This window comes from Echinops telfairi, unplaced genomic scaffold, assembly GCF_000313985.2.
Source record: "Echinops telfairi isolate 266 unplaced genomic scaffold, ASM31398v2 ScPeMD7_70;HRSCAF=299, whole genome shotgun sequence".
Classification (NCBI taxonomy): Eukaryota; Metazoa; Chordata; class Mammalia; order Afrosoricida; family Tenrecidae; genus Echinops; species Echinops telfairi.
In genome coordinates, this window is record NW_022103968.1 from 39,426,591 (window position 1) to 39,443,033 (window position 16,443).

Consider the following 16,443-nt stretch of genomic DNA (forward strand, 5'->3'; position numbering starts at 1 on the left):
TCTGAAGGTATGTCTCTTGTCTCTCTTCCCTCCCTTTTCTTCCTTTCTTAAATAGAATTGGTACATTTCCAATTTGGGAAAACCTCCATAAAATTCTGCTCATAGGCCCTGACACCCAATACCCCCTTCCATGAGGTTGTCCCTAAGATTTGTCAGCACCAGGGGACTTCACCATCTGACCTCGCATGTGCCCTGGGAAAAATCAATTTCTTCCTGCTGCATCAGATGTATGATCTCATTGTACAAGCGGTGAGGAGCATCTAAACCCCAGATGAAATCCACATGGGCCCATTCTGGAATGTTCTTGTGGTAGATGAGGTTGGTCACTTTAGAGAGCAGAGTTTTCACATCTTCGGGATTTGAAAGCCAGTCTTGACCTCCGGTCCACATGGCTGTAGGGACTGTCATATCTTTGACATTGTACTTGATGGGAGTTGGCTAGGGAAAAGAAATGCTATTTAGCTCTAGATTGCCTTAGGATTTCTGAAGTTTTAACTTACATTTCTAATAAGCATCAGAAATATGCCATGTGTTGTGGTGGGAGATACATGGGTATCAGCTCCAAAGAAAACTGTGTTGGGATTTGTGTTGCCCCCTCTAAGAAATAAACGATTTATACTGCTGGACCTCAGTTTCCTCCTCCATGAAAGTAGGACTGTATCTGTAATAAGGAACTAGGTTGAATCAGAAGACACGTAAAGTACCTGGCAGGTAAATTATTTTGTACGTAAATTGCCTTTAAAAGGTAACTTCCTTGAGTTTTTAAGATGTAATTCCACAAATGTTTTCTGGGGCAAGACTTAGAGATGTTCTATAGAGAAAGGTAGGAGAATGGAAGCCATCAGAACCTCCTGTCTCACACATTCCCAAAGAACATGTTTTCAGTAGATGGCATTGGATTTTCTTGCTCTGTGATCACATGAAACCCTGGAAATAGGCCCAGCTGGATGCTTCTCCATGAGGGGAAACAAACACACTGCTCAATGGCCCGGGAACTCAGGGAGTTTGAACTAGGGGAAGATAGAAACTAGACATTGGCTCAAATGTCCTGTTACTCAAAGGAGAGAATCCAGAACTGTGGGAATTCCCCTTACTCCACCAGATCAGGTTAGCTGCCTGAGCCCTTGAGCTGAGCACCACCCAGGACGTTCCCGAGACATGGCAAGCCCATTCTTCCTCACCGAAACCACCACGGAGCCCTGCCCCACAGCGCGGAGCTCCTTCTTTCTCCTGAGTGGTGCCTTAGGAGTTTGGAGTTAAATCCTAACCTAGAGAGTGGACGTTAGACTATTCTACGGGACCAGCTCAATATATGTTTTCTTATCTTATAGATGACAAGATCAAAATAACACAACGTCTAGTTCGAAGTTTCTGTGACTTTATGATATCTTGTTTGTGTGGTTCTCTGTTTCTGTCACCATTTTCAGGTGTATACGTTGTGCACAAGGAGTGCTGCAGGTGCAGCGGTATAGCGGTGTGGCTGCGGCATTCGAACCCACTAGTCACTCCACAAGAGAAAGATGCGGCGGGTACTGTCAAGACCACAGCCAACACAACGCCGCGAGGCTTTCTACTCAGCTTAATATTTGTTGAAATGTATTTAACAGTAGTGGGTTTGATATCTGGGGGGACACTGCTCACATTATCTTTAGAAACCAGGACACGGATTATTGATGACGTAACATTTTCTCAGCAGTGCCTTTCGCTAAAGACATGTTCTAGCAAACTTCGAAGAAGGAGCTGAAACAATGACTGACTCTGTGGCTTGTTCCCGAGGGGCAATACACGGTCTGTCCAATGTCCTCACCTTTATATCTTAATATGCAACAAAGGGGTGTTAAGTAGGATACGGGACTCGCCAATAAGTGTGCGGTTGCATCCACTCCGCTCCCTCCAGCTTTCTGCTTGTATAATCAAGAGTAGTTTACCTTCATACACACACTAACGAATCTTCTTGCTTTTCGTGCTGTGAGAAGCACACTTACTCTTTCCAAGTCTATACAACTTTAATGCTTAATTTTATGGGATAGCTGACTATACATTCAGTCATATCATATTCTTTTTCATATTTTTTACTGGCAAATTACAGATCCCTTGAAAGTCTGACCTGGAGAGCTCTTAAAGATCACCTCCAAGAGCCAAATTCACTGCCATTGAGTCAATGCCGGCACATAGTGACCATAAGGGACTGAGTAGAGCCCTTCCTATGAGTTTTTCCAAGACTGTAACTCTTTATAGCAATTGAAGGCCACGTCTTTCTCCCACAGAGCAGCTGGTGGTTTTGAACTGCTGACCTTGTGGATTGTATCCCAATGCATAACCACTATGCCACCAGGCCTCCTTAGTCCACCGATTTTTATTTTAAAGGTAAATTGGGGCTTGAAGGGTCCAAAAACCTTGCCTACTTGATACACAGCTAATAGTGCAAAAACAAAACTAGCACCTGCTGCTTAATGGCATTTTGTCTGTCCCGTGAAACTCTTCTCCCCACGGCTGTTCTCATTCTTCTGCCTTTTCTTTTATTCCCAACGGACCTTCTAAGAACCACCACGACCAAATGCTGCTAACTCTACTGCATCTTGCCCTAGGAACGCCCAGTCCCCTCTTCACAGAGGAAGCCTCGTCAGAAAAGGCCTCCGACATCATTGAAGAAGCAGGGAGACCTCTTGGTGATGCTGTGAACGTCCCCAGCTCAAATGGTTTCAAACTCAACTAGTTATATCCGACCTGAATTTTATTTTATTCGCACTCTCAAATAAACTGCCAACATTCCTTCCTTCTCACACTGTTCTAGCAAATAATATTGGATTGTCTTACCTGGTTGCTTTTCTCCAGATTCTTGGTCTCACTTCCCCAGTCATATGCCCGGAGTTCCCCAGAATTCACTGCCTGAAAGGGGCAGGAAAATTTCCAAGACATTCAAATGTAATGCTGGGTTAGGGTGGCGTGGTGGTGGGAAAGCACTACTAAATCTGCACCCGTGGGAGAAACAGAAACCCATTGGCAAGACTGCGCTTCTGTTTACTGTTCGGGTAAACTTCTGGGCTGAAGTAACTCCAAGAAATTCATGTGGCTCTTCTGCACAACCCCATAGATTAGAATGGGGACACACTCCTGGAATTGTGCATGGTCCTGGGAAATTGTGGGTCAAACCCAATCCAGTTCAGAAAGGTTTCATTTTGGTGATGAAATATCACACAGATGCACAAACACATCTGAAAATATATAGGATTATATAATAATAGAATAGGATTAGATTTAAACTGGGCCCATATTTATGATTTCTAGATGTAATCGCCAGTATCTTTTAAATATTCTGCTTGAATTAAGATTCTCTCTCCCTCTTTTTTTTCTCTTTCTTAACAAACTGGGCATTAACCTATGAGTAGTTATGCTCCAGTTCTTCGTCCTTGATGCACTCTTATGTCAAGAGCCAGTACGGAGAGTCCATGAGATCATCTACAATGATCAGATCTAGGGTCAGGGCTTCTTCATATTCAAAAGAACTCTTAGCTTCCGTGAGTTATAATCCATTGCCCTTGAAAGCATTTTGAATTCTTAACCTTCAATGAACTGCACATCCTTCCAGGCAAGTCATTTGGTTGGTTATCAGGTATTTCATTCTTGTGATTTCAGGTGAAATTTTCAGCACAAACGGCTCCTGTGAGAACCTCTTTGGGCAATTATGGTAATTAATTTAAGTGCTACCTTAGCCTTTTCAGTTACTACTTGACCTAGCTGCACAAAGGAGACTGTGGGCAAAAGGTCTTCTCAAGCCTCCGCTTTTTGTGACTAGACATAGAAAAAAATGTCTTCCTTGGATCACCTGAAATCACCCTTTTAAGATCCCAGTAAACTTGCTATTAGATGAAACATTGCCTTTTTCTCCTCAAAGTTTTCAGTGCTCTTGGTCAAATTTATAGTAGAAAGAGCTTCTGCAGACTTGAATTTCCAATCAGAATAAACGTGGAAAACTCCTGGCTGTCACAAGGGCATCTTCTGAGTATTCCCAAAAAGCCTGGACCAGGCCATGAGCAAAATGTGTCTCCACCCTCAAATCTCTTACCTGGCTCCAATGAAGGATATTTTGCACCGATGTCCCAGCAGGCGTGTGGGCCACGTACACATTTGCTCGGCTCTGTAAGGAAGCATGGATAACTGTGGGACTTAGATGAGCTCTCAAGTTTTGTATCTAGTAGTCAAGACCCCAATCCACAGGGTGCCAGACAGTGAAACGGGGATACCATTAAGTGATCGGCAGTTATCTATGTGGTGTCTTCAACACACATAGATTGACAACACCGTAATTCAAAAGCATTTATTCTTCCTTGGTTTTCCTCATTTCTTATCCATCTTTTACTTGCATAAGAGGCGAATGAAAATGCCATGGCTTGAGTAAGGTGCTCGCCTTACTTCTCAAGTGACATACTTGCTTTTTAACATGGTAGAGAGGTCTTTGGCAGCAGATTTACCCAATGCCTTTAGTATTCTGATTTCTTGACGGTTGCTTCCATGGGCCTCGGAATAACTACACATCCTAGACATACCATCAAAATGTCTAAATCATATACCAGAAGACCCCAAGTAGAAGGAACCAGGGGGTGATAGATGGCATTCCTTTGACTCAAAGGCAAATAAAACAAGCGGCCTGGTGTTGAGTGAATTCTGGTTCATCATGACCGTATAGGACAACGTAGAAGAGCTCCACAGACCATTCAAGGCTGTGCCTCTGGATGGAAGTAGATTACCTCGTCTTCCTTCCGAGAATGACAGGTGAGTTTGAACTGCAGACCTTAAGTTAACAGCCCCGCCCCTACTCCCCCTACTGCCACCAGGGATCCACTTCCTTTGACTCCCAAACTCTAAGCTCACACCCACTTACCATGTTCATATTGTTGGAATTAAATCCACCCAAGAGTAGCATGAGATTGCTACAGATCTGGTCAATTATCACCTGGCCGCAAAGGTAGATCACAAACTGTCTGAGAATCCTGTTCTGGTGTAGGAACTCTTTTTTGCCAAACAACCCCTGTGAAAATGTGGCATGAAACAATAGTCATTACATTACGGGCAAGAAATAAGGGGCTCGAATTCAAGAGCATATGCTTTAGCAAACTGGCCTGGAAGGCTCTTCAACACAGACAAGGGATTATCCGAGGAGTTGCATACCTTGAGCATCATATCGGGCAGCAACAAAAATTTGGTTCCAGGACTTTTGGCGTATTTGACAGTGGCTATCGGAGCTAGAGCAAAATACAATTTAATTTTCTGAGCCAGGTCTGGCATGGTGGAAAACGCAATGAAGCCTGCGAGAAGAGAAGTGTGTTAGCATGCACGCGGCGTATCCGAGGGCTCTGAACACATTCACTCCACTGTCCCGAAGGTGCTTCCGTCATTATATGTGGGTCATTGACAGATATGGTGATTTCTCATGTTTTTGGTGAAGGTTTCAGAGCACTTTAGACCCCATCTGATTTCGACACAAATGATTCAGTGTCATCGTGTCTATATGTTCTTTACACTATGTGAATATTCTCAATGTTTCTGATAGTTACTTTTCCCTTCCTCTAGTTTCCCTGTCCCCTTGCCTTCACGTCATTATTTTGAAATAACTCTGGGCCATTCGGTTTCCTACAGCCGATTTTTCTAAAGGCCCAGAGGACTCAGGGGTGTTATTCTACATTTTGAGAACAAACCCGTCCTGAGCTAATGGAGGTGAGTAATATGTGACTCTATCTTATGTCTTCTATGAAATGAGAAGCTCTGGCGGGGAGAAAAGCACAACAGAAGCAAATGATTCTGTGTTCCTGAGGACACCTAGCATATTTGTTCTCGAGCCATAGATTTTCACCCCTGAGTTGTTCCATTGAGCCACCACTTGCCTGTCGGTGTGTGGTGGTGATTTGTGTGTCACTGTGATGCTGGAAGCTATGTCCTTGGTATTTCAAATGCCTGTAAGGTTTTCCAAAGTGAACACCTTTCATAGGGTAACACATCTTGCACAGGGTATATCTGCGGCTCTTTAACATTTTGAAAAGCGAGGTTAATTTGAGGACTAAGGACACCTGACCCATGCCATGGTGTTTTCAATTGCTTCATATGGGCAGCGAAACCCAAGCGTACCATGATTCCTTTCTAGTTTCCCGGAGGCGGGTGTGTCCGAAAGAAGACTGGTTCTTTCTCTACTTTTTCCTCCATCGGTTTAGGTTGCCAGGCACAGGCAAAGGTCGGTGCAACATGAACTGACCTGGTGTGACTCTGCTCTCCCAGCTGTGCCACCAGTAGCATGAGGTTGAAAATGCTTTCAATGAAATTTTGGCATATTTCTAACCATGCGAGAACTCCGTTGAGATGGTGAGACCTGAGAACTCTAGGGAATGTCTCTTAGGAATAATTCTCTGTATGTGAAGAAACACGTGCACGTTCTCCACTACTGAAAGAATCCTTGGCGTTTGGTCTCCTCCTCCCTTTCAAAATACATTTACCCTCATCATTCGCAACTCTGTCACGAAAAAGTGTGGAGTGGAGAGAAAGAAAAAACCCAACTTAAGAGACGTCTGGTCTTTCTTTCTAAGAAGGGGCTAGAATAAGTGAACGATATTGAAAAATAAGGAGTGGAAAGCACACGAGTCAATCACTTTCATTCACTAGAGAACATCAACTAAAAATGAGCCTACTGAGCTTATGTCCTGAGTTCCGGCCATCCTAGAGTTGATTCAGACTCAATGAAAGCCTGTATAGCTTCCAAGATTGCAGATCTTTACAAGAGCAGGCAGCCTCATCTTTCTCCTACAGAGCAGCTGGTGGGTTTGAACCATTGACCTTGCATTAACAGTCCAATGCTCATCTCCCAGCACCATTTGGGTTTCTACCACAGCACAAGCCTCTCCCAACATAGTCTGTTTCCTCATGGCCCAAAGAGTCTTGAGGGGATAGGGACAGATGTGAGAGAAGCATGAGGCTAGATGGGCACTGATCCCAGCCAGCTCCGTGAGTGGTATGTTCACATTTATTCTGCGTATACAAACCTGCTTTCTTTTGAACTTACCCATGGTGGTGCCCTGTGAATAGCCAACATAATAGATCTTTTCCTGGCCCGTTTTCTGCAAAATAAAGTTTATCACTGCAGGAAGGTCAAACCTAGCCATCTCATCATAACTACAAAGGGAAAAGACAAAGTTATACAAAACAATTATAATCAGAAACAGACCAAAGCAGAACAAGTGTTAATAAGCAAGAATTCAATTCCCAACAGCCAAGTTCTGTGTTCCTGAGACACTCAGGCTCGACTTGTTTCAAACCCGCGATGCCGGATGTATGTCTCCATTATAGGCTGTCAGAAACGAATGTTCTCTTCAGATATTAGAGAGGGATGATCATGTTTAATTAATATTTACTAATGGAGGTGTCTTGATATGCTGTTCGAACAGCACAGTGCCATTTATGTAGACATATTTATATGAAAAATATTAAAGAATTTGCAGGGCCGCTTCTCTTTTGAAATGCATAGATTGTTGTCAAGAGTTTATTTAAATAAAACTTAAAATCTTCCTGTAATAGCATGAGAGATGCTTTAGTCAACTTGATTAGCCCTAGGTTTAATAGTTTCCCTTTTTCCTTTAATGCTGTCCTGGTCTCATCTCCTTTCGGGACACTAGCTCTTGTCATCCCTCTGGTTTAAAGAACAATTCCATGCAGCAGTCCCAGGATACCCACCGACAAGGCTACGGAGCTACACACACTTCTCTTATTTCAGCCTTTGGCCACTTCAGGGTGAAATGATCACTAATTACCCATCTCATCCTATTAGATAGACCCAACCTTCTACCTGGGAACCCAATCTTTCTCACAGCTTGTCCACTAGAATCATGTGCTAGTTAAAAACAACTGAAGTGTTTTCTTCAGTGTTGGATGAACCAACATGCAAGGTAAGCATAGGTCTACTTGTGATTATTAACTCATCTGTAGTGAAAAATATATGCATCTTAAGACTGTGCCTCTTTTGCTTATTGAATAATCCACCCCTGTGTGCAACCCATGTGAAATTGTTCACTGTAGTGATGAGTCAATAAGCACAAGTAAGCCTTGCTTCCCTGTGGGTAATCTACCCTTAGGTTGCATGCTAGGTTATTGAAGATCCAACCAAAGTAAAAGATCCCAATACTAGAAACCACAATTTGGCACCCAATGCTGCCAGCGATATCCACATCCTCCTCTACTCTCAGTATTTCCAGATACCTGAAAGCCCAGAACTCATCTTGGTCTATGGAGAGGGTTTTGTGTTTCCGAGACCAGGTGTTTCCCCGACTGTTCCCCATCCACACATCATAACCGGCATCTGCCAGGATGAACCCCAGGCTGTTGTTGGGCAGGTTGGAAATCCAGTTGCTAGCATCTCCAAGCAGGCCATGCTGCAGTAACACCACAGGTCTGGAACCTGCAAAAGGAAGAATGTCAGCCGACTGTGCTGGTCTCTATCTGACTCATTATTTTCTAATATGCGAGGACACTGGTGCCAGATAATGAACTTTTGGTTCAACTCCTTGCTAGTGATTTTCAGTTATGATCAAAGAAATGGGCACCATGGAGGAGGTAGTGCAATGCCTGGCATACAGAAAGAATGGGTAAAGGTCATGTGCATTGCTGTTCATGCCTCTTGTCTAGACTTCTGTGAGGAGGATCTTGAAAGTGCTTCAGGAGGTAGGAAGGCAGGTGGCTAGAGAGATGGATCAGTACAGATGCAGATGTAGAGAAAGGGAGTGGCTCCACGGGTACATGTTTTGGAATAAAATGAGTCTGTTATAAGGATGTCTTCTTCCTTCTAGAAGTGGCTAATTTCCCATGAGGGCAGTGAAAGCACACGGTTAGCCTGGTAAGAAAGTAAAACTCCAGAAATCAAACTCTCCTGCCAGCGAGCTGATACCAAATCACAGCAACCCTATGGGGCAGAGGACTAGAACTGCCCCTGTGGTTGCTGAGACCCAATCTTTATGAGAATAGAAAGCCTCATCGGTCTCAAGTGGACTGCCTGGTGGTTTGAATGGCTGACCTCGACATTGGCAGCCCAAGCACAGCTCACTATGCATGCCACCAGGGCTCCTGGTAAGCAAGTCAGGAAGTCTTCAATTACTACAGTCTGAAATAAAGAGGAACGCTATTAACTGTTGTTGCTATTAGCGCTAGCAGTGACTGTCTGAGTTTCGGTCTCCGCATCAGAAAAGTAGGGTACAATTCCCTGCTTGATGCGATTGGGGTACCTGGGCCTACACACGATACTACATCACCTGACCCATTACACACTCTTTCCTGAGTGGTAGTTCTTGTTATTGTTATAAAGGGGTAGATCAACTCCTGAAACAAGTGTGTATTTATTCCGTGCCCTTATTGATCACAGAGCTTTCGATAACAAACTCACCAAGATGTGGGCAATATTCCTTTGCCGCGTTATCCCCCTCTTGGGAGAGAAATGTGTAGGACCCAGAGAGATGTGACTGAGCACAGGACCAGGACAAAGGAAGGTGATCTTTGAGTTAAACCTGCTCGCCCTTGGGGAGGTGGTTCTGCTGTGTTATTAGGAACACAAGTCGGGTCAGTGGCCTCCTTGGAACTTTCCCGTGGCTGGGGTCAACCAGGCCTCGCTTCACTGTATGTGTGCGTTTGATCCACTGAGTGGCAGAACGGGCTCTGTTCCTACATTTGAAAAATCTCCCGGAGTATGACCCCATTGAGAATTCAGCCAACTGGTGAGTGTGTAAGTGTTTAGTGCTGCACTTTCAAAAGTGGCCCAGATGATTTTCTTTCTTGATGTGAAATAACGCTTATTTAATCCGGTAAGACAAAAAGGCTTTTATCAAACACTTATCGACAGTTCTCAGCGTTCCTGGCTTGTTTTCAGTATGAACTGGATCAGCCCTCCTGCTGAATGGAGGGTAAAAAAATCTTTCCCCCCTCTTTCACTGCAGGGCCACTTCCACCTGGAGAGTGCTGCGCGGGAGCTGCAGGAACAACGACAGCCGCTAGAGGGGGTCGGTCCTCTAGGACAAGGCTGGTTTCCTTGGACCCCAAACTCCAATGTCACTTGTGAGCGGTCCCCAAAAGGATGCCTAGAATACGCTCTGCCCACCAAGAGGGGCTGCAAGTGAACCCACCGTTAGGGACTGCTCCAGACATTCGACCGCTTGGGCAGGGTTATGCCTGGCCTGGAGATGCCATGAAGCTGATGCCTTGTCTACCCTCCTGGGTCTTGTGGGGCTTAGTGACAAGTTCCCTGTGTTTCCATGAAAGGCATTTGTTTATGTAAAATCCATTGGTCCGTAAAATCCACGTGTTTTATTCGCTCCCACAGTGTGCTAGAAGTCCATGCTCAGTTGCTGACCCAGATTGGAGCTTTGAGTCCACCCGTCATCTTTGAAGAACGGCCCAGCAGTCTCCTTGGGAACATTTCGCGACGGAAACCCCCAGAGCCCACAGCTGGGATCTGACCCACAGGCGCTCAGCCTGAGTCAGAGTCGGCTCTGCTGCACTGAAACGGGGTGCTAGGCGCTCATAGGCACAGGGAGAGCAATACGTGCAAACTCCATTCTAGTCTGAGAGAGTCAGACAAGAAACAAACACGGGGGTTGGCTTACGTCTGAGCTGTTAGCAAATATATATATCATAACGGATGATGACAGATACTAGTAAGAGGAATAAGTTAGATCCCATAAGTAAGATGTAAGATGGGTTGCTATTTTGAATACGAAGGTCAGGGAAGGATTCTCTTTAAAAATTGGTCCAAAGAAGGGTTTGACATGATGTGTTGAAAGACCAGTTGAAAGCAGATGTGGTAAATTCAGAGGGGCCAAGGTGGGGACATGCCCAGACATGCACAGCTGGTGTAAACACGGTATTGGTTACCTAAAGCTGTACACATTGAGAGGAAAGATACCCGAAGCTTCTTTTTCACCAAATCCCAATAGCATACATCTGCTTGGGACTTTCCAGTTGAGGACATGGGCTAGCGTGGTCGACAGAGCTGGACTGGAGTGCAGGCTTTGCCACATACTAGCACATACATCCTGGGCAAGCTACTCTGTGAATGACAATTATTTCCTAGAGATAGAGTGGGTCTACAAAGAAAGCATCCAGAATAATGCCTGGCATAGAGAAAGGTCAGAATACAAATATTATACTGTATGTATCCCTGACAGATCATGAACTTGTATTTGCTGCTATAGCATTAAAGGAGTAGAGCATCAAAGTAGAAATGGAGGAGGAGGAGGATGGTCTTTCTATTTTAAACCTGCAGTATATTAAAGTTTATGACACAAAAATTGGGGTCATATGGATTAGGGAAGCATGTAGCAAAGATAAACAACATCATGAAGCCAAACTTGAAGCGCCTCTTAACATTTTCTTAGTTAAAAGCTTGCTCACTTCTAACTTATTGTAAACTGTCAAGGTGCTCTTTGTTCAAGGGTGAGCACCAGAGCCCACCTTAGAATTTGTATCAGTCAAGCTAAAGGGCTGATACAGGCTGTTTAAGGGACCCAACCATTGGATACCCTAGAATATCCCTTTAGGAGAGATTTAGAGTAAGTGCTAGAAAGCGGAGGGCAAGGAATCAAGGTATGGCTATTTCCTAAAGGCCACTGTGAGAAGCAAACACTTCTCAAAGTGTTTATTTGAGATCATCTATGGTGGGGTATGGGTGTCAGTAATGGGAATTATGGGGAAACTGTAGGTATTCCTTGGGCACAACACTGGGTCACACATTATACCCAGAGCATGTACCTGCTCAAATCACAAAGAAATCATTGCTGTTGGGAAGATCACCCGTCGGCTTGACCTAGGGTGAACCATACCTGCTTGCTTGAGTTGCATCAGGCCTTGCGGAATTCTGTTGAGAGAAAGGATATACCCATCTTCCGTGGCCACTTCATACTCCTCACAGGGATAGCCTTGATGCTGGATGATTTCACTCTATGAGATAAATAGCACAAGTCCTAGAAGTTCACGTAGATGTATGATTAGGTCCTCAATAATCCGAAAGTTACAAAAAAAAAAAAAAAAAAAGGATATTCCTTCATGCTATCAGACTGAGACAAGAAATTCTTGCTTTTCCCTAATAAGTCATGTTATCTTAGAAAAATCACCCAACTACCACCACGCCTCAATTTCTTCATCTTTATTATTGAACTTGGGCTCTGACAGTGGTTCTCAAAGAGGAGGCCATAGACCAACAGCACCAGCATCACTTGAGAACTTTTGAGGAGTATCAGGCTCCAATCCAGATCTACTGAATTAGGACCTCCAAGAATGGGCCCAGCAATCTGTGTTTTAATAAGCTCTTTGTGGGAATTCTCATGCACTCTCTGGAAAACCACTTGCCACAAAATTGACTCTAAAACCTGAGTGTGCACTTTTGATGGCACTAAAACACAGGTTTCTAGCACCAAGTCAGGTGAGGAATCAGGTGATTCTAATAGGCACGAGTAGGCACGATTGCAGCTAGTTTGACACCTGCCCCAGGTTATCTTCTCAGAAGCTGTGGGCCATGTATTCTGAACTGTCCTCCTAGTTCTGTGCCACAATCACAAGCACAGTGTTTCTTATTAAATTGGGGTCCAGAGTTCCTTTGGGAATTTGAGGAGAATTATTCAAAAGATTAATCCTTTTGGACATGCACATATTTTCTTGTACAATTTCAGGGATTCTGATTCTTATTGTCCACTTAGGAACCCATGATTAAAAAACAAAAACAATGTATACAGCTGTAGCATGTAGAACCTTTCCCCCCCCCAGAAATCACGAAGCTATAAAGATCCAGATATGCTCAGTGTTTCTGCTCACTGGCATCTATCTCCCAGAGTAGGGGGCATCTATTTCTGTCAGGAGCTGCTGATTTAAAATGAATGATAAAATGGAGAAGGTGACCTGTGTATCAGCTTATTTTACTGCAGAATGCTCACTGTCATTGAATCGGTTCTGACTCCTAGTAATCCCTTAGGCCAAAGCAGAATTGTCTCTTTGGGGTTCCTAGACTCTAAATCTTTAGGGAAGCCAACAGCCTCATCTTTCTTCTCTGGAGCAACTGGTGGGTTTGAACCACTGACCTTGTGGCTAGCAGCAGCAGATCAGTGCATAGCCCATTTGGCCACAAGGGCTCCTTCATTGTAGAATGAAGGGCAACATATCATAGTAATTAAGAAAAAGTCACAGGAGTCTCAGTGCTTGCATTTTAATCCTGGCTGTAACATTATTATTTGAGCTAGCTGCAGAAACTTGGGAAATTTAGTTAACCTAGTCTCTGGTCTCAATTTAGCCTCTGTAAATTAGGAGTACCAATAGTTCCTGAGATTATTGCAAGAAATGCCAAAAGAGAACGCATTTACGCCGCTATCTTTCCTGCTAACAGCCCAGATCCAAACAACCCCTGTGGCCCCGGAGGCGATTCTGACTCAAAGTGACCTTCTAAGACTGAGTAGAACTGTTCCTCAGGGTTGGCAGCTGTTGAACCCACGGTGGTACCAAGGTGCCTTTCCCCCCTGCTAACTAATAGGCACTAAATCGGTGTCCAATTAAATTATAATTAAAACCAGTTTTCTAGGTCTTAAGAAGCATAATGTGTGTGTGTGTAACACCACTACACACTTTGAAGAGATTTGGGGACCCATGCTTTTCCCACTCTGACGAGCATCAGAATTACTTGGAGGACTTGTTCAAATGCAAAGTGCTTAGCCTCCATGTCTGAGTTTCTGACTCAGTAGGGCTGGGGTCGGGCCAAGAATTTGTATTTCTAACTGTTACTGAGGTGGTGCGGCTGCTGTCCCGGGGCATCTCTTGAGAACCACTAGTACAGATTATTTGGAGAGGTAACTGTGCAAAATATGAGGATAAAGGACATTTGGCAAGTGTGTGCTGAGATAACATATAAAATGTGTCAGGTGAGGGATGACGGATGTGGGTGAATGAAGAGCCAAGGAATTCAGATCAGGAGTGGGCCAGGAGCAGGTTGTCAAGCAAGACATCACAGTGGGAGAGTGGGAGCTGAGCCTGGAGTGTTCAGTTACACACACACACAAACACACACACACACGCACACACACACCTGTCACAGCCCAGTGATCCTTAGTTAAAAAAGAAAAATACTTTTGTTGTCAAGCGCTTCCAACTCAAAGCAACTTTATAGGATATAGTAGAACCTCCCATTGGTTCCCAAGGCTATTTAACTACTGCCCCGAGTGTTCAGAAAAACAAACAAGCAAGCAAACAAACAAAACATCAAGAAACTCAAACCCACTTGCATGGAGTTGATTCTGACTTATAGTGAGCCTCTACAGGATTTCTGAGGCTGTGATCTTTTTAAAAAATTTAATAAATCATTTTATTGGGGGCTCTTACAGCTCTTAGAACAATCCATACAGCAGTTGTATCGAGCACATTTGTACATATGCTGCTATCAACATTTTCAAAACATTTTCCTTCTACTTGAGCCCTTGGTATCAGCTTCTCCTTTTCCCCCTCCCACCCCCCACACCTCATGAACCCTTGATAATTTAGAAATTCTTTTTCTTTTCATATTTTACACTGTCTGCTGTCTCCCTTGCCCCCATGTTCCTGAGGCAAAACCTGGGGCCGGGGTTGTATGTTGATCATTGCAATTGGCTACCCCCTTCCCCCTTCTCCCCCCATCTTCCTCCTACCCTCATGGTATCACTACTCCCATTGCTGTTTCTGAGGGGTTTATTCTGGATTCCGTGTGTCGAGAGCTCTTATCTGTACCAGTGTACATGCTGTGGTCTAATCAGATTTGTAAGCTAAAACGGGTCATGATAGTAGGGGGTGGGGTAGGGAAGGCACTAAAGAATTAGAGGAATGTTGTGTATGTGTGTTTTGTCGGTGCTATACTGTACCCTGGCTGGCTCATCCCTTCATTGTGACCCTTCTGTGAGCGGATGTCCAATTGTCTACAGATGGGCTTTGGGTCTCTATTCTGACCCCCCTCGTTCTCATCGAGATGGTTGTTTGTTTGTGTGATTCTTCCATGTGGGCTTTTTTGCTTCCCTGCTAGATGGCTGCTTGTTTATCTTCAAGACCCCAGATGCTGTATCATAGCCTCATCTTTCTCCCTTGTAAAGCTGGTGGGTTTGAACCACTGACTTTGTGTTTAGCAGTTCAAGGTTTACCTGACAGGACAAAAAGCAAACAAACAAGAAATTCTCAGAGATGTAGGATGGGAACAAGAACAACTTAGAAGAGAAAGACCCATAGGAATTAGGAGCATTGTGTTCTCATGGCAGGCGGTTGACAAGCTGAGCTCTACACTGGACAAGACGGTTATAAAAGATGATAACCATCCAGAACCTCTTGATGTCCAGTCAACTCGATCTATAAAGACACACAGGGTTTCTAAAGCTGCGAATTTCCCTGGAGCAGACTGCCATACCTTTCTCCAATAGAACAGCTGGTGGGTTTGAACAGATGACCTTTCATTCCCACCCGAGCACTTAACCACTGCACCACCAGGGCTTCCTATAACAGTAGGACATAAATTTATGGACATAAAAATATAAGCCTTAAAGTATTCTGAAGGGTATTGCTGAAGGTCTGAAAATTTGTATAACCATTTAAAAATAACTATTTTTAGGGCAACTTATAACAATATGTTTTTAGAAAATATTTAAATTTCAATCCTGTAATCCACCACTAGTTTATCTATCGGTTTGTTGTCGGGTGGTGCTTGCATGTTGCTGGAATTCTGAAAGCTATGACACTGGTATTTCAGGATCACTCATAGTGGACAGATTTCAGGGAACTTTCAGACTAAGACAGACTTGGAAGGAGGACCTGCTTATCTACTTCTGAAAAGATTTGGCCAGTATGTACCTTATGAGTGCTGTCTGGTACAGCAGCAGAAGACGAACTCCTCAGGGTGGAAGGCGCTCCAAATACAAAGGGGGAGCACTGACTCCTCAAGTAGAGTTGACCTTACCAACATGGAGGGAGCACTTACGGCTGCTGTCAGGGCAGGCCTCGTGATGAGAAGGAACAGACACACACTGCTATTAATCATTTCCATGTGGAGTGTGAATCTCAGCATGAATCTAGGAAACTGGGAAGTGGTCAAAATAAAGTGGAATGCCTAAAGATGAATATTCTAGGTACTAGTGAGCTGAAAAGGGACAGAATTGTTCATTTTGAAGAGGGCAAATATGTGCTTCTCCATGCTGGAAGCGACAGTTTGAAGAGAAATGGCCTTGCATTTACTGTCAAGGAAAACCTGTCAAAACCTATCCCAAAAAACAAAGCTGTCAGTGAGAGGATAAGATCCATACCGAGGCAAAGCACTGGGGTGAGTGCAGCGGAACAGCAGGGGAGGGGAGTAGCAAGATCCCCAGGGAATGATGAGGGTGGACATTGGAGACAGGGCATGGTGCCCCAACAGGCTAGACTGGAAAACAC

The 16,443-nt window shown here is 44.2% G+C and overlaps 1 protein-coding gene across 1 annotated transcript in view; it reads right to left on the reverse strand.

The window, feature by feature from the left end:
* Positions 1–168: 168 nt before the first annotated feature.
* LIPM (lipase family member M) overlaps positions 169–16,443 on the reverse strand; it is a 27,691-nt gene continuing 11,416 nt past the window's right edge. Inside the window, exons 2-9 of the mRNA XM_004701358.1 lie at positions 11,844–11,961; positions 8,239–8,437; positions 7,049–7,158; positions 5,170–5,306; positions 4,883–5,029; positions 4,067–4,138; positions 2,818–2,889; positions 169–438 (exon numbers count right to left, since the gene is read on the reverse strand). Coding sequence (XP_004701415.1) covers positions 169–438; positions 2,818–2,889; positions 4,067–4,138; positions 4,883–5,029; positions 5,170–5,306; positions 7,049–7,158; positions 8,239–8,437; positions 11,844–11,961 — 1,125 coding nt within the window. The remainder of the gene's footprint in view (positions 439–2,817; positions 2,890–4,066; positions 4,139–4,882; positions 5,030–5,169; positions 5,307–7,048; positions 7,159–8,238; positions 8,438–11,843; positions 11,962–16,443) is intronic.